Here is a 16407-nt window from a genome sequence, read left to right as displayed (position 1 = left end):
GTGGTATTGATGTAATATTATAATACAGTTTTTTAAATTGTTCTTATTAGTTTTTATGTAAAAGGATAAAAAAAGATTACTGAATTTAGTTAAAATACTCTTTTGTCTTATTTTGTGGCATTTTGTTTTTTTTATCTGAAATTGAAACTAATATGGGCCTTAAGCTCACCTTTTCCTAATTTACTGGTAGTGAAGCCGTAAAACTGCAGGCGTAATTTTGCTGACTCAGATGTAGGCTAATTGTTACTCCAGTGTACTGAGAAAGAGTTCTGGAACTAGCATTTTAGCGACCTTTCGACGATTTAAATCAATATTTACAAAAAAGGGTAATTTATTGTTTATATTTGATAATTTACGTGTGTAAAAGGAAAATTATTACGCAGTTATTTGAAACAATAATGTGCTTTAATCAGTCTAGCAGCGATAACCGGTCCAGTTCTGGTGACCTCGTTGGCTTTTGCGAGAAAACTGTAATTGGATTTTATTTTGTGCTTTGGCTCTGTCCTTTTCAATTATTGTTAGCACTTTTTGATCCAAATTACCGACAATTATTTTTTTACTTAGAGGTCCAACAGAGGTTGGGTGACGCACTCTCACAAAGACTATTGCCACCTGCTCAACAAAGTTTTTGACTCAATCGTCCAACAAATGAAGAAGAGATAGAAAACTTTCAAAAAATCACATAGTGTTCGAAAATAACTGTTGTATTCAATTAAAAAACACTTGGAGACCTAAAAATTTTACGAATTAAACTATACTGTACTATACAAATCACTCAGTGTCAGATAATAACAGTTGAACTCATTTAAACAAGTGAAACAATTTTTTTGAGATGGTTCCATTTTTTTTATGTAAAAGGATAACAAAGTTGCTGAATTGTTTGAAAATACTCTTCTGTCTAATCGTTTGGGCTATTGTCTTTTTTTCATCAGAAATTGAATAAAATATGGTCTTTTAGTTCACCTTTACCTAAATTAATGGTAGTGAAGAAATCAAAACTGCTGGCACAATTTTTGTTTAATTAGATGAGGGCTAGTTTTTACTCGAGTTTACTAAAAAAAGGCGTTCTGGGACTAGAGTTCTGGAAACATGCGGTCTCTCAACGATTTATTTCGATATTTACAAAAATGGATAACTTATTGCTGATATCAGATGACTTACATCTGTCAAAGGACAATTATTACGCAGTTATTTCGGACCTGTCTTTAATAGGAAAAAACAACAAGTAAACAGAAAACAGCATGTTTATAATTAGAAAATAAGTTTGTAATTTTGAAAACAATTGAATGAAAAGTCATGAAAAATTAAGCAACTAGGTGTCAACTGAAATCCATCATTGGTTTCGTTAAAGTCTTCACACAAAACTATTGAGACACGTGATTATTCAGACTGTAGCACTCCTACAAAAGCTGCAAACACAGCCAAAAAATGAAAACCCGTTTCAATTTGCAAGGTCATTATTCTCCTCGGCCAAAGTCATTTCACTTTGCGTTCAAATTTGAACCTCTGTAACCCTTCGGAAAAAGCGAGATTCAATGAAATAATTTTTTTCGAAAATCTTCGCTTGACAATTTTTTTATGATACCACTCACAATCCTCTTTTATCGGTCGGCAGAAACAGACGGTGCAAAAAGTTGCCTATAACTTCATCCTCCCACTAAAGTGGGTCGGAAAAATAAATGATTGGTCTCACTTCAGTTTAAATGCGGGCAAAAAATTTTTAACTGATATTATTAAAACTCAGGGCTTTCAGGTCTCAAACAAAGTGTTTTTGTAAATATTTATATCAAATCTTGAGTTTTGATAGAATTTGATGTTCCTTTCGTAATCATTTGACTCATTTCAATTTTTAATTGTTGTATCTTGCTGTCGGAAATCTTAGTGAAGATATACAATGCTATCAGTCGATAACTAACTAAAATCAACTGAAATCATTCATTGGTTTCGTTAAAAACATGCTTACAAAACTATTGAGAACCGCCATTTTTCAGAATGTCATACCCCTACAAAAAGTTGCAAATACAGCCAAAAATCAAAAAGTCTTTTTAGTTTTGCGAGGAAACGGTTTCGATGCCTGAGAGATCAAAATCTACCCATAATTTGAGAAATAATTAAAAGTTTGAATACAATCAATTGTGCTTTTTCTTCAGCGCCATTAATTTGATATCCGCCTTGTCATTATTGTGCCATTAAAGTTATGATTGGAAATGATAGGAGAACAGAACGTCAAAAACTGGAAGTTGTCAAAAAATAAACAAAAAGTTTATGATAACTTGTAGTACAAACGCCATTAGTAATTATTTTTAATATAGTTACTGAAAACTACTCTATTATTCATTTTAGAAAATGCGACTTCTCTTTTTGCTGAGACTACGCTAATAGGCTGCCCAACTAGGACGGAAATTTTCAAATCTTAAATTACCACAACTTTTTGAAAAACAAATTTATTAAATTTTTAAGGCATAACAACCGCAAGCGTTCAATTTAAAAACGGCAAAAAGCTCAGTTTGTTTTTGATTCCAGGGGCAATTATACATCTCATCGTTAAGACTATGTCAAGGGGCAAAAACTTAACACCAAAACCCGACTGAAGTGAAAACTTCATTAACATCTTATACGAAAAAGTTGTGAACCCAAAAAATTCTGCGCATTGCGCTCAAAGGTTTATGTACGTTCAATAACGTCTTTTTATCCGTAAATATTATCGGTTGAAATTCGATCATTGAAGTTCGGTTTGAAATCATTCAGGTCCGTCACTAACACATAAAAACCAAAAAAAAGCAAAAATTATTTTAGAAACTATGCAGCGCCCCATTGCAATTCGATGAAATTTTGAACTATAAAATCAACAACTAGATCAAAACTGATCCTGCAGTGGTTGCTTCTTCCTGACAACAAAAATGTTTCGAATTTTTGACAAAATATCGAAATTGACTAAAGACTGATCATATCAAGATTAAAGGTTGAGTAAAATTACAAGAAAACCCCTTATGTATCAACTGAAGGAATTAATTTGATATTAATTGCAGCCAAAAAATGAAGAATCATTTCAATTTGCGAGGTCATTTCTCTTTGCGGTCAAAGTCATTTCACTTTGAGTTCAGATTTGATCCTCTGTAACCCTTCGGAAAAAGCGAGATTCAAAGAAATGGCTTTATTCCAAAATCCTCGCTTGACAATTTTTTTGATGATACTACTCACAATCTTCTTTGATAAATTTATCGGTCGGCCAAAACAAACGGAACAAAAAAGTGAGTATAACTTCATCCCCCCACTAAAGTGGGTCGGACTAATAAAGGATTGGTCTCACTTAAGTTCAAATGCGGGTAAAAAAGTTTCAAGTGATATTAGTAAAACTCAGGGCTTTCAGGTCTCAAACAAAAGGTTTTTGTAAATATTCATAAAAATCTTGAGTTTTGATAGAATTTGATCTTCCTTCTGTAATCATTTGACTCATTTCATTTTTTATTTGTTGTATCTTGCTGTTTATAGTCTTAGTGAAGATAAACAATGCTATCAGTTGATAACTAACGATTTTTTTGCTAATATGAAAAAAGATATGGGACTTATCGTTATTGAGAATAAATGCCAAATAAACAGAAATTGACATGGGCAAAATTAGAAAAAAAAGTTCACATTTTTTGAAAACAATTAAATTAAAAGTTATGTAAACAGTTGAGCAATTAGCTATCGACTGAAATCATTCATTGGTTTTGTTAAAAACATGCTTACAAAACTATTGAGAAACGTCATTTTTCAGAATGTCATACTCCTACAAAAAGTTGAAAATATAGCCAAAAATCAAAAAGTCTTTTCAGTTTTGCGAGGAAACGGTTTTGAAGCCCGAGACATCAAAATCTATCCATAATTTGGAAAAATAATTGAAAATTTGAATACAATCAATTGTGCCTTTACTTCAGCGCCATTAAAGTTATGATTGAAAATGATAGGAGAACAGAACGTCAAAAACTGGAAATGGTCAAAAAACAAACAAAAATTTTATGATAACTTGTAGTACAAAGGCCCTTAATCATTATTTTTAATATAGTTACTGAAAACAACTCTATTATTCATTTTAAAAAATGAGACTTCTCTTTTTGCTGAGACTACGCTAATAGGCTGCCCAACTGGGATACAAATTTTCAAATCTCAAATTTCCATTATTTTTAAAAAAAAATTATTAAAGTTGTAAGGCACAAAAACCGCAAGCGTTCAAATTTAAAACGGTAAAAAGCTTAGTTTGTTTTTGATTACAGGGGAAATTGTACATCTCATTGGTAAGACTATGTTAAGGGGCAAAAAATTAACATCAAAACCCGACTGAAGTGAAAACTTCATTAACATCTTATACGAAAAAGTTGTGAAACCAAAAAATTCTGCGCATTGCGCTCAAAGGTTTATGTACGTTCAATAACGTCTTTTTATCCGTAAATATTATCGGTCAAAATTCGATCATTGACGTTCGGTTTGAAATCATTCAGGTCCGTCACTAACACATAAAAACCAAAAAAAAGCAAAAATTTTTTTAGAAACTATGCAGCGCCCCATTGCAATTCGATGAAATTTTGAACTATAAAATCCACAACTAGATCAAAACTGATCCTGCAGTGGTTGCTTCTTCCTGACAACAAAAATGTTTCGAATTTTTGACAAAATATCGAAATTGACTAAAGACTGATCATATCAAAATTAAAGGTTGAGTAAAATTACAAGAAAACCCCTTATGTAACAACTGAAGGAATTATATTGATTTTAATTGCTTGAAGGATACCAAATTACACGTTTGATAATTTAGACTTAGTCATAAGATTACAAAATGACCAGCAAATGCTGGCAAAACTAAAGAATTAAGTAAAAAATGTACTAAACATTTGTTGGAGCGAGAAAAACCATGAGCTTTACATATAAAACACAGAATTGTTTTACAGGATTTTTTAGCAAAAATGGACCTTTTATTAAATGAAAATAAAAAAGAAAATAAAAAGAGCTTCCTCTTAATTGGGAAAAACATTAAAGAGGACAGTCCTAAAATACAATCAAAGTCTTTTTCAGTGAAATAATCAACGAGAGACCAAAACTGGCCTTGCTATCGCTGAGCGGCGCGGCTGTTTCCTCCTGTTTCAAGTTTTCAACCTGTGTCTTCATTAAAATCTTAAAATTAGGCTATGCATTTCTTATAATTTTTAGTTTAATATAGAGGAAACCAGCAGAAAAATTTTTTCATGAAAACTTCCTCAGATAAGAAACGGAGATACAATTAGCCTCATCTGAATGAAAGTTGATCGTGTCAGCAGTTGTTATGTATGTACCGCCAATCAAACAGGACAATGTGCGACTATTAGGCACATTTGAGGCCTTGTTTTAATTAAAAAATATTGAAAAAATGCTGAATTCTAATTATTTTGCTGACAATTTTGCCAAAGCAGTTGTTTCAAACTCTTCATGAATTCTCTTCTATCTTCAAACATAAAACTTATGATACTATCTCAAAAATTAAGAAAAAAGGAAAACAAAAAAAGAAAAGGAGCCCCAAATTGACAAAATTAAAGGCTCAATAAAAAAAATTTCGAAAAAAGCAAAATTCAAAATAACATTTTAAAATTGAAAATCCTCGCTTGAGAATTTTTCAGATGATACCACTAACAATCCTCGTTGAAGAATATATCGATGGGCGAAAATCTACTGAACAAAAAATCCACTTCAGTATATAGTTCCTCAACCCATTAAAGCGGGCCGGACCAATAAATGATAGCTCTCATTTAATTTAAATTAGGGTCAATAAATTCTACCCGTTTTTACAAAAACTCAAAGCCTTCATGACTCAAACAAAATGATATTGCACATATTTTGATCAATTCTTGCGTTTTGATAGAATTTGTTCTTTCTTTGGTAGTCTTATGACTAATTCTAATTATTAACTGTTTGATATCTCTATCTAATGTGTTAGTGAAAATTTACAATGCTGTCAGTCGATAACTAACAATTTTTTGCTAATATCACAAACAATATCGGACCTGTTTTTATTGAGAATAATTAACAATTAACCAGAAAACAGAAGGGGCAAAATTAGAAAATACGTTAAGACGTTTTGGAAACAATTAGAATTTTGATAAATTATACTCAGTCATAAGAGCACAAACAGACCATCAAAGGCTGGCAAAACTCAAGAATTAAGTAAAAATATAATCATTTGTTGGAGCCAGAAAAACCACGAGCTTTACTCAAATGACAAATAATTGTTTTACTGAACTTTTTTGGGAACAAAATGGGACTTTAAAAACAAAAAGCAATATAAAAATAGGACGGTTCCAAAATACTGGCTTTGAGACCAAAATTGGCCCGCCTTGCTATCGCTGAGCGGCTCTTAAAAAACGGTTTAGTCCACAAATTGGATGTTTTTGCTCAACAAAAATTTTAATACTAAAAGTTTGCATTTTTCTAATTATTGTTTTAAATTAGCGGATATCACCAGGAAACAATATCTCAAGAAGACTTCCACAGATAAGAAACGGAGTTGTAAATAGCCTCATCTGAATTAAAGAAGATTGTATCAGCAGTCTTCATATGTGTACCACCGGTCAAACAGGACAAAGTGCGACAAATAAACAGATTTTTTGCTTTAATTTGGTTAAAAATAATGGAAAAATGCTGACTTTTCAATTATTTAGCTAAAAATTTTGCAAAAAACAATTGGTTAAAACTCTCCATGAACTCTCTTCTCTCTTTGAAAATAAAACTAAAGATACTATTCTAAAAAATTTTTATCAAATTTTAGCAAAATTATTCAAGATTTTTGTAAATAGTACGACAAAAGTGTGAAAACAACGGAAATGAGCCTAACATTCACAAATTTTGAACCTCTGTAATTCCTAGGAACAAGCAAAAAGCAAAGAAATCTTTTTAATTTGAAAATCGCTTGACAAGTTTTCTGATGATACCTCTCACATTCTTCTATGACGAATATATCAATTGGTGAAACTTGACTGAACGAAAAAAGCCCAGTTGAGTATATAGTTCCTACCCCAACTAAAGTGGGTCGCTCCAATAAATTTTAGGTCTCATTTAAGTTCAAATGAGGGCCAATAAATTCTAACTGTCTTTATTAAAACTCAAGTCTCCAACGGCTCAAGAAAATTGTTTTTGTACATATTTTGATGAAACCTTGAGATTTGATCAAGTTTGTTCTTTCTCTGGCAGTCTTATGACTGATTCAAATTATTAAATGTTTTATATCTCCATTTAAAGTATCATTGAAGATATACAATTCTATCAGCTGATAACTAACAATTTTTTTGCTAATACCACAAAAGACATGGGAGCTCTCTTTATTGAGATTAATTAACAAATAAACAGAAAACAGAAAGTGCAAATTTAGAAAATGTGTTTAGACTTTTTGTAAACAACTGAATTAAAAGTCAAGAAACAATTAAGCAATTAGCTATCAACTGAAATCATTCATTGGTTTTGTAAAAAAAAACCTTTAGACAAAACTGTTGAGACTCTTCATTATTCAGAAGGTCATACAACTACAAAGGCTGCAAATACAGCCAAAAATCAAAAAGTTGTTTCAATTTTGCAAGGAAACGGTTTCGAAGCATATAGGATCAAAATATATCCACAAAGTCAGAAAAAGCAAAAAAATTGAATACAACCAATTGCGTTTCTTTTCAGTGCCGATAAATCAATATACCACTTTGCTAGGAGAGATAAGAGAACGTCAAATGTTGGAAATTGACAAAAAATGAACAGAATATTTCAGAAGAATAGTAGTATAAACGCCATAAAACAGTTTTTTTTTAAACAAAGGTAGTGAAAACTACATAATGATTAAACTTAATAAAATGAGACTTCTAATTTTGTCGAGACAACGCTAAAAAGCTGCAAAGTATGACGTAAATTTGCAAACCTCAATTTACTATTAGTTTTTGAAAAAAATTTTTTTACGTGCGTACGGCAGAACAACCGTAAGCGTTCAAATTAAAACCGATAAATAGTTTAATTTTACTGCTTACGAGGCCAATTGTACATCTCATTGGTGGGACTAAGTCAAGAGGCAACCGCATGAACATTTTATAAGAAAAAGTGTTGAGCCCAAAAAACTCTATGCTTTAAGCGAAGAAGTTTGTTTATGTTTAAGAAGCTCTTTTTACAAGTAAGCTGACTAGGTAAATATTTGACGTTTGATTTGATATCATTATGATCCGTAACTAACAAGCTTGAAAGATACATATTTAGACTTTTGATAATTTAGACTCAGTCATAAGAGCTCAAAGAGATCATCAATTGCTGATATAACTGCAGATTTAAGTAAAAAAACACTAAGAAATTGTTGGAGCCAGAAGAGTTATGAGCTTTTCCCATGAAACATAGAATTATTTTATTGGACTTTCTTAAAAAAAAAACTGGGATTTTTTTATTAAGTGAGCCTTTAGGGGGAAAAACTTTAAAAAAACTTTAAAGGGAAAAAAATTAAAACAGAAACTCCCAAAATACAATCAAAGTTTTTTTTTCATTGCAATAATTAACGAGAGAACAAAACTGGTCGGCCTTGCTATCGCTAAGCGGCTGTTATAAACCTAGTTGTTCCACAAAATTGGATGTTTTTGCTACACAAAAAATTTTTTACGGGCGTACGGCAGAACAACCGTAAGCGTTCAAATTAAAACCGATAAAAAATTGTTTAGTTTGTTTTATTGTTTACGAGGCCAATTGTACATCCCATTGGTGGGACTAAGTCAAGAGGCAACCGCATGAACATTTTATAAGAGAAAGTGTTGAACCCAGAAAACTCTATGCTTTAAGCGCAGAAGTTTATTTATATTTAAGAACCTCTTTTTACGCGTAAGCTGGTTAGGTCAATATTTGACGTTTGATTTGATATCATTATGATCCGTAACTAACAAAAAAACAAAAAAAGCACAATAATGTTGAAAAAGAATGCAGCATCCCATTATAATCCATAAACATTTGGACTATAAAATCCACAAATAGATCAGACTCAACATTCACAAAATTGGAACCTCCGTAACGCCTCGGCAAAAAAAATCAAAGAAAACTTTTAAATTTGAAAATCCTCGTTTGAGAGGTTTTCTGATGATACCACTCATAATCCTCTACGATGAAAATATCGATCGGCGAAAATTGACAGAACAAAAGAAAACCCAGTTGAATGTATGGTTCCCCCCTCCCCACTAAAGTGGGTCGCACCAATAATTGATAGGTTCTATTCAATTTCAAATGCGGGCCAAAAAAATATACCTGTTCTTAGTAAAACTCAAGGCTTTCATGACTCAAACAAATAGTTTTTGTACTTATTTTGATGAATTTTTAAGTTTTGATAGATTTTGTTCTTCTTTTGTAGTCTTATGACTGATTCTAATTATTAACTGTTGTATATCGCTTTCTAAAGTAATAGTGATACCATACAATTCTATCGGTTGATAGATAACTTTTTTCGCTAATGTATCACATTTTTTGTGTTGGTATAGCATCAATAATGTTCAAGGTCTGACAGTGGAGCTCTACAATCCAAAGACTTCGGATTATAATGGAGCGCTGTTTTTCTTAAATTTTTGATATTTTGTTTTATCTTTATTGTTGACAAGAATAATTGAAAAATAGATCTCAGTTATTGACAGATGCAATGTGTTTGCAAAAAAAAGGCCATTGCACAGAAAACAATATATCAGCAAAGAAATTCTGATTTTTGGGCCTCAACGCTGTCTTTGAGTAAAAATTGATCTTATAAATTTAAGTTCCGCTTGTATTCGATGTTAATTTGTATACGCTTGTTTTAGCCTCAATAATAACAACTGTAATGATGACAGTTCGCGGCAGTTATCAGATGGTTAAATTATATTTTCTCGTGGGCAAGTCATGGTTGGCATGCCTTGTTTTTCAACAAAAATGTTATAAAAAGATTAAGTATTTTTTGAGCTTTATTATTTTTATCTTGTTTCCGTCACGTTGTAGCGTCGTTTCAACCAATAATTGGTCACATCTAAATGAATCTTTCAAATGAATTACATGCATTCTTCATAGCTTTTTCGTCTTTTGAAAAACTGTTGTTTGCTTGGATACTTCGAGTTTTCCCCCAACTTTTTTCATTTTTAGAACAATTTCCCATTTTGCAAAAAAAAATTATGATCTTTTGTGCTGAATGCACATTCATTGTACATTAATAACCAGTACCAAATCACATATATGATGCTAAAACAGTCTGCAATTTTAAAAGTTTGCTTTTGTTCTTAATGAATAGACTTTGATTTTAACGGGTTTGACACCATTTTCTCTACATTTAATTGATTGTTAAAATTTTCAGTACTCATTCTTTTTGTATTTGTTTGACATTCTGGATGATGCCAAGTTTGAATGGTTTCCGGTCGAGGCATAAATGAAGATAATTAATAGTTTTTGTTGGTTGTTAACGGTCTCACGGTTGTTAACGGTTAACATGAGTTTAAAGGTTTCAATGGAAATAATTTTTTTCAAAAATTTTGGTTAAATGTAAAATTTCTGGTGAAAGGTAAGTTAATTCGTTTTTTTGTTTTTTTTGTGACGCTACTGTAATTTTATTTTAATGTTTTAATCTAAGAAAAAATAAATTGACATTGAGTTTTGATCGTAATTATTGCTTGTTGTTTTATTTAATTTTGCTCCTGAGTCTTGTGTTTTAGTCTCATTAGTGGCAGGCAGGTATCATCGGCCTCTAATGAGGCTGAATTTATCTTTCAGTTTGAGTTTAAAACGTTTTTTAAAATAAATTTATCATTATCTTTTCGATCAAAATTTTAATATTTGAAATGTTTTCTCCTCTTCTTCATGGTAGACAATTAAGTAAAAAAAGTGGCTGCGTTGGTTCACAAAATTATGTGCAAACACACATTACCGAGCCTCCTTGTTTTAAAAAACTCAATTGAATTGCGGGCAATCAATTTTACTGTCCTCTTCAATGAAAAAAATTCCTTTTACTGCTCCTGCTCACACAACGACTGAGTGTAAGTAATTTTTTTTTAAATTTTTGTGATCATGACTTTTAATATATGAACAATTCAAGAAATTTTGTTTTCATTCACTTAGATACAAAACGTATAAATGGATACAAATAGTTTTTCAACTTTATTGTTACAGCCTGATAACTATAATTTCATCCATAAGCACTTGCCAAAGAAGATTTTGCAATGATTACTAACTTTTATTTAGATGCAACAGTCTCTTGCGTAAAGGTGGAGCCTTTATTCTGCTGGAGGTTTTGGAAGAGACTTTCTGGGTGCCAGATGGATCAAAGCCAGACGTGCGCTATCCAAGAGTTAAAGTTTCTCAAGAATGGCTCCTAGGCTGTCTGAAAAGAAGTGGCTTCGCCATTGATGTGCTACTACTTCACTACTATGACTCAAATAACTCACCTTACTTTGACGCAAAAGGAAACATATTGGTTTGGGCAACTAAATTGTAGATAAAGTTCTATCAACCAAATGTAACTTTAGAATTGGCTGCATTTGGTAGTATTCCGCTTTTGCTTTTGATGTTGAAACAAACAAGTTCAATTTTATTTTCCATAAGATAATTTTTTAACTAGATGATGACAAATCTTCATCATCAGGTGCCTTAGCACAAAAAAAAGCAAAGAAAAGAAAATCTAATTTTTAAATAACTGCTTGAGAGGCCCTCGAACTTTTAATTGGGAAGAAGGCAAAATGCAATTTAGCTTTAATCAATAAGACTGCTCTTGAACAAAATTATTTTCTTTATTGTTTCCTAAGTAATTAACAGCTATTTTCCAGAAATGAACATTAGGTTACTTCGAGTAGCTTTTAACTTAGACTAAGGCAAAATCCGTCCCGGCAGTACGGCTCCACAGTTTGAACTAACCCGGGTCGAGGGGTCACGGCCATTCAACGCAAAATTATGAAAGATAGGCAGTGAATGCAAAATTTTTGTAAGATAAGCGGTGCATGCTGTGAAATTACATAAATCAGGCGGTGAATGCGGTGAAAAAACCTTTATCGCCTGGTAGCGGTGAAATTACCTAAAATCACCGCTGACTTGAGTGGTGAAATTACATAAACACACCACTTCAAAAAAGTGTCCAAATTATGAAAGATAAGCGGTGAATGCGATAAAATTAGATAAATTCAACGCTGAACTTAGTGGTGAACTTTTAAAAATTCACCTCCTAGAAAAAAGTGTTAAATTTTTATGAGAACAGCAGTGAATGAGGTGAAATTACATAAACTCACCGCTGAGAAAACGCTTCGAATTGTCTTTTGTTTAATGAAGTTATGATACATTTATTAATAGACGCACGGAAAATTTACCAACGAATAATCATACATGTTTTTGAAACTTTTTGATGCGGTGAATTTATGTAATTTCACCAGTAGAGCAAGCGGCGAACTTAAAAAAATCAGCACATTTCACCGCTAAAATTTGTAATTTGACCACTTATCTTATAAAAGTTCAACGCGTATGTTTTATAAAAAGTAGAGCGTATTTGATTTGAATTTAAAACAATTTTGATAGATTTTAATGAAAAGTGGCGCAATGGAAAAAGAAGTGGCTGACATGTAGGAGGTGAGAGGTTCGAATGGGTGCAAGGACGGTAAACTGTAGTAAGCGGAGAAATCCGGTGACTTTTTGTAAGTTCACCGCTTACACTAGCAGTGAACTTACATAATTTTACGCAATCACCGCATTTCACCGCAAAATTATGTACGAAGTTTGCGGTGAAAAAACTAACTTTTATTCGGTTATCTTACACTTTTCCAATTTTTTCTCGACCCGGGAAGCACATGGAATTTATCTATAAAATTTAACCAAAAATAGGGGATACGCGTCAACTGGCAAAGTTCACTTCATCCTTATCAGCTGATCCTTCATCAGCCATACGCTACAGTTCTACGTCTCTTCTACATTTGTTTCATTCTATTTTTTTCAACTGAGGGTCTAAAAAACATCGAAATCTCAAATGTCATGCATAGAGGCAAGAAAACGTATACATAGAGGTAAAAAAGTTTTCCGGGTTCTTACGTTTAAAACCGACGAAAACCGACGCTTCTTTCGTTTTGAAATCGACGAAAACCGACGTTTCTTAGGTTTAAATACCGACGAAAACCGATCTAACCGACGAAAAAAAAACGTAAGGGCTTTGATCGGTTTTGGCGAAGTAAAAGCGACAAAAACCGGCGCTTCTTACGTTTTTAAACCGGCGAAAACCGACGTTTCTTAGGTTTAAATACCGACGAAAACCGATCTAACCGACGAAAAAAAAACGCAAGGGCTTTGATCGGTTTCGGCGAAAACCGACAATTTCTTATGTTTGAATACGACGAAACTCTCAACGCGGGACTGTCAAATAGTTTTCTAACCTAACATCTACAACACTTGTACCGGATATCATTTTTCGCATTTGCCAAAACATCTTAGTATCATGCATTCAATCACAAATTATTGAAATAGTGTACAAATCTTAGTTAAAAGAGTTATTTTCAAGGTAAGAAAAAAGATTTATAATTTTCAGTTTTTGAAATAACATCAACTCAAAAGTTGACAAAATCAGATTATTTCATCGTACAAAAATATTTAAATACTAATTGATGCTGCATGCATACTTACTGTAAAACTAACAGCAACATCAATTTATTAGTTAAAGCCCAGTAAATTTTTGATAAACTATAGCTTCTCGAAAAAAATTCAAATTTTTTTACGCCATCAACAATATTGCCCAAAAAGTTCAAATAGAACTTAAAACTTTGATGGCCTCCACAGTAGATTGAAATTTAAAACGAACTGAACAAAAAAACTATTGGAGCTACTTCCACTTTGATCTATAATTCCTAATATAACTTCTTTTTAAATTGCAACTCCCTGCATCTTTATTGAGGAGCCCCAGTTCTTAACAACAAGTAAGCCCTCTCGAGGAAAAATAATGTGGATTAAAAAAATTTGTTCGCTTCCAATCAAATGAATATTGTTGCGTTTTTGTTACCTCGATCAGATCTGCACAATAGGTTTTCTAATTTTTCTTTCTATTCAAAAACAACTGTGAGAGCTGATCGGAATCAATAATGTAGATATTTTTTAGATTATCTATATATGATTCAAGATACTTGTCAGGTAATAGAAGGGAAGTTGTAAATATTTTTGCGTTCAATCTAGCAAAAGTGTCGCCAAGTAATCCAACTCTGGTCGAAAATTTTTTGTATTGGTAAGTGTTTGCTTTTCTGGAATTGGCAACATTTCAGTTTCTTTTCTGACAGCATAAACTTATCAGTGTCCAATTGCTTTATACTAGTATTCGATGTTTGAGAGACGAGTGACTTTCTTAGGATTCGTGTAGTAAGTTTCAGCACGTCATAGACACGAAGTTCAAAAATTGAACATAACGAGTTTTCTTTACTAGTTGTTCTTATTTCATCTTGTTTGGGAGCAAACATAATAATTCTGAGGAAAACTTTTGCTGTCTTTGTAGAATATTGAGTACTGATCTACTAGCACACTCATATACCAGACTCCGATATTGACTAACTGGATGAATGAATTGTCATAAATTTTCAGCTGGAAACTTCCGCTCAGGAAATTTCTCGTGTGATATAGGATGAATATAAATTGTTGCAGTTCTGTTTTATAAATTGCACATGAATTTGGAAAGACAGCTCTTTGTCAAATATAATTACTAATTACCTTGCCGCCCTTTGACTTTCTATTATTGTTTTACTCAATTGAAATGCTGAAGGTTAAATTGTTAGACTCCATCCATTCGGTAGTCAATCAGAGGTCTTCACTGATTTCGTTTGGTGCGAATTTATCGAATATATTGGTGACGTCGGCAAACAGTAAAATATGATCGTTTTTTTTTAGTATATTGAGGTCATTTCTATAGATGAGAAAAAACATAGGACCTAATAGAGTTCTTTGTGTTACACTGGGTTCTATTTCTTGAGTGCAGGATTCTTTTGAATTATAAACTGCAAAAATAATTCGTTTCCCTAGATACAATTTCAGAAGACTATAGATAGGTCCCCTAAGGGCGTACCGATAGTATTTGGCTAGTAGGATATAGTTATCAACTTTGTCGAAAGCTTTCAATAAATCAAGTAAGGTGCAGCGGGCAGTCATTTTTCGATTGTTATCCTAGCGAGCGTTCTAGTGTCTCTGCTAGAGCACCTACAAATGATCGTTTACCAGGAAAAAACCCAGTTTCCCGTTCGAGAGGGCTTTAATTTTGGTTAGGAGGCTTATTAAATGTTGGAATCATATTTTTGAATAAATTTCCAAATATTGGCAGACAAGATTTTGGTCGCCAGTTGCCTGGATCGCTTTTTTGCTAGACTTAAGACTGGGACAAATTTAGCCACTCTAAGTAAATCAGGGAAACTGCATTCTATTATCATCCTGTTGTACAGTATTTATAGTATTTCACAGAGTACGGGGTTAACAGCTTTTAATGAGAAATTAGCTTAGAGGAAGTAATCCAAACTTCTTTTGTTCTTCAATTATTTCGTTTCGTTGAAAATTGCTTGGCTGGTCAGTTCTCTGACTGCAACTGAATTCATTATGTTTTAAGACCAGACAATTTGGATGCTTTGTTGAACCTCGCTGTCAAATTAGGTCCGATTGATATTAAGAAACTGTTCAACTCATCTGCTTCAGTTAAGCTAAAAACTGTGCTATCTGCTGGCTTTGTTCTTGATCTTAAAGTTTTTTGTTTATCTGAACCAATTTGTTTGCTCCTATGTCCTCTGTTTCGATAAGCTTATTGTAGTAGGTATTTTTTTGCCTCTTATCTTTTTAAAGCTTATTATTTTGATGTAAATACTTTGTTTTGTATTTAATATTATTATTCGATTCCAAAATTTTTTATCTTTAGGATTCCAAAAGCATCGTTTTTTTTTTTTGCTGCTGCTTTTTTGATTTCGCTGTGGTCTTGTTTTCTGAGTTCTTTTTTCTTTCAATTTTTTTCAGAGAAATGTACTCATGGAGAGTTTCCGTTGTTGATGGGATGAGTATCTGGAATGTGCTATCTAAAAACAGTGTCCTGTATTCTGTTAACTAATTTAGCAACCTTCAGAACAGTTCATGCTTAACTTGCAATTGATTTTTTGCTTTGGAAAACTTTTTTTATTTTCGTTTCGTAGTTTGATTGTTCTTCATTTCTACGGAATTTTGATAAGCATACTCAGTCAGCTCTATTTTTATGGTGTTATGATCTGTGATGGCGGTTTTCAGTACTTTTGTCTGTAAATTGAAGTTTGAAAAGACTAACTCCAAAGTTCTTATGAAGGATCTGCGAAGTTGTCAATTGGTCTGGACATGTCTATTTTCAAATCACCTCATAGGATATGTTTCATTGAGGTTGATTGACATATTTTGAATATTTTGATCTATCAGTTCTTCTTTAAGACTAGT

At 32.3% G+C, this 16407-nt stretch overlaps 1 protein-coding gene across 1 annotated transcript in view; it reads left to right on the top strand.

Moving 5' to 3' along the window:
- LOC142340920 (nicotinamide N-methyltransferase-like) overlaps positions 1–11563 on the top strand; it is a 159163-nt gene extending 147600 nt beyond the window's left edge. Inside the window, exon 4 of the mRNA XM_075391697.1 lies at positions 11203–11563. Within this exon, the coding sequence (XP_075247812.1) occupies positions 11203–11455 (253 nt within the window). The 3' untranslated portion in view covers positions 11456–11563. The remainder of the gene's footprint in view (positions 1–11202) is intronic.
- Positions 11564–16407: the final 4844 nt, after the last annotated feature.

This window comes from Convolutriloba macropyga, chromosome 6 (genome assembly GCF_964194025.1).
Source record: "Convolutriloba macropyga chromosome 6, txConMacr16.3, whole genome shotgun sequence".
Classification (NCBI taxonomy): domain Eukaryota; kingdom Metazoa; phylum Xenacoelomorpha; order Acoela; family Convolutidae; genus Convolutriloba; species Convolutriloba macropyga.
This window is presented reverse-complemented; position numbering and strand designations above follow the sequence as displayed.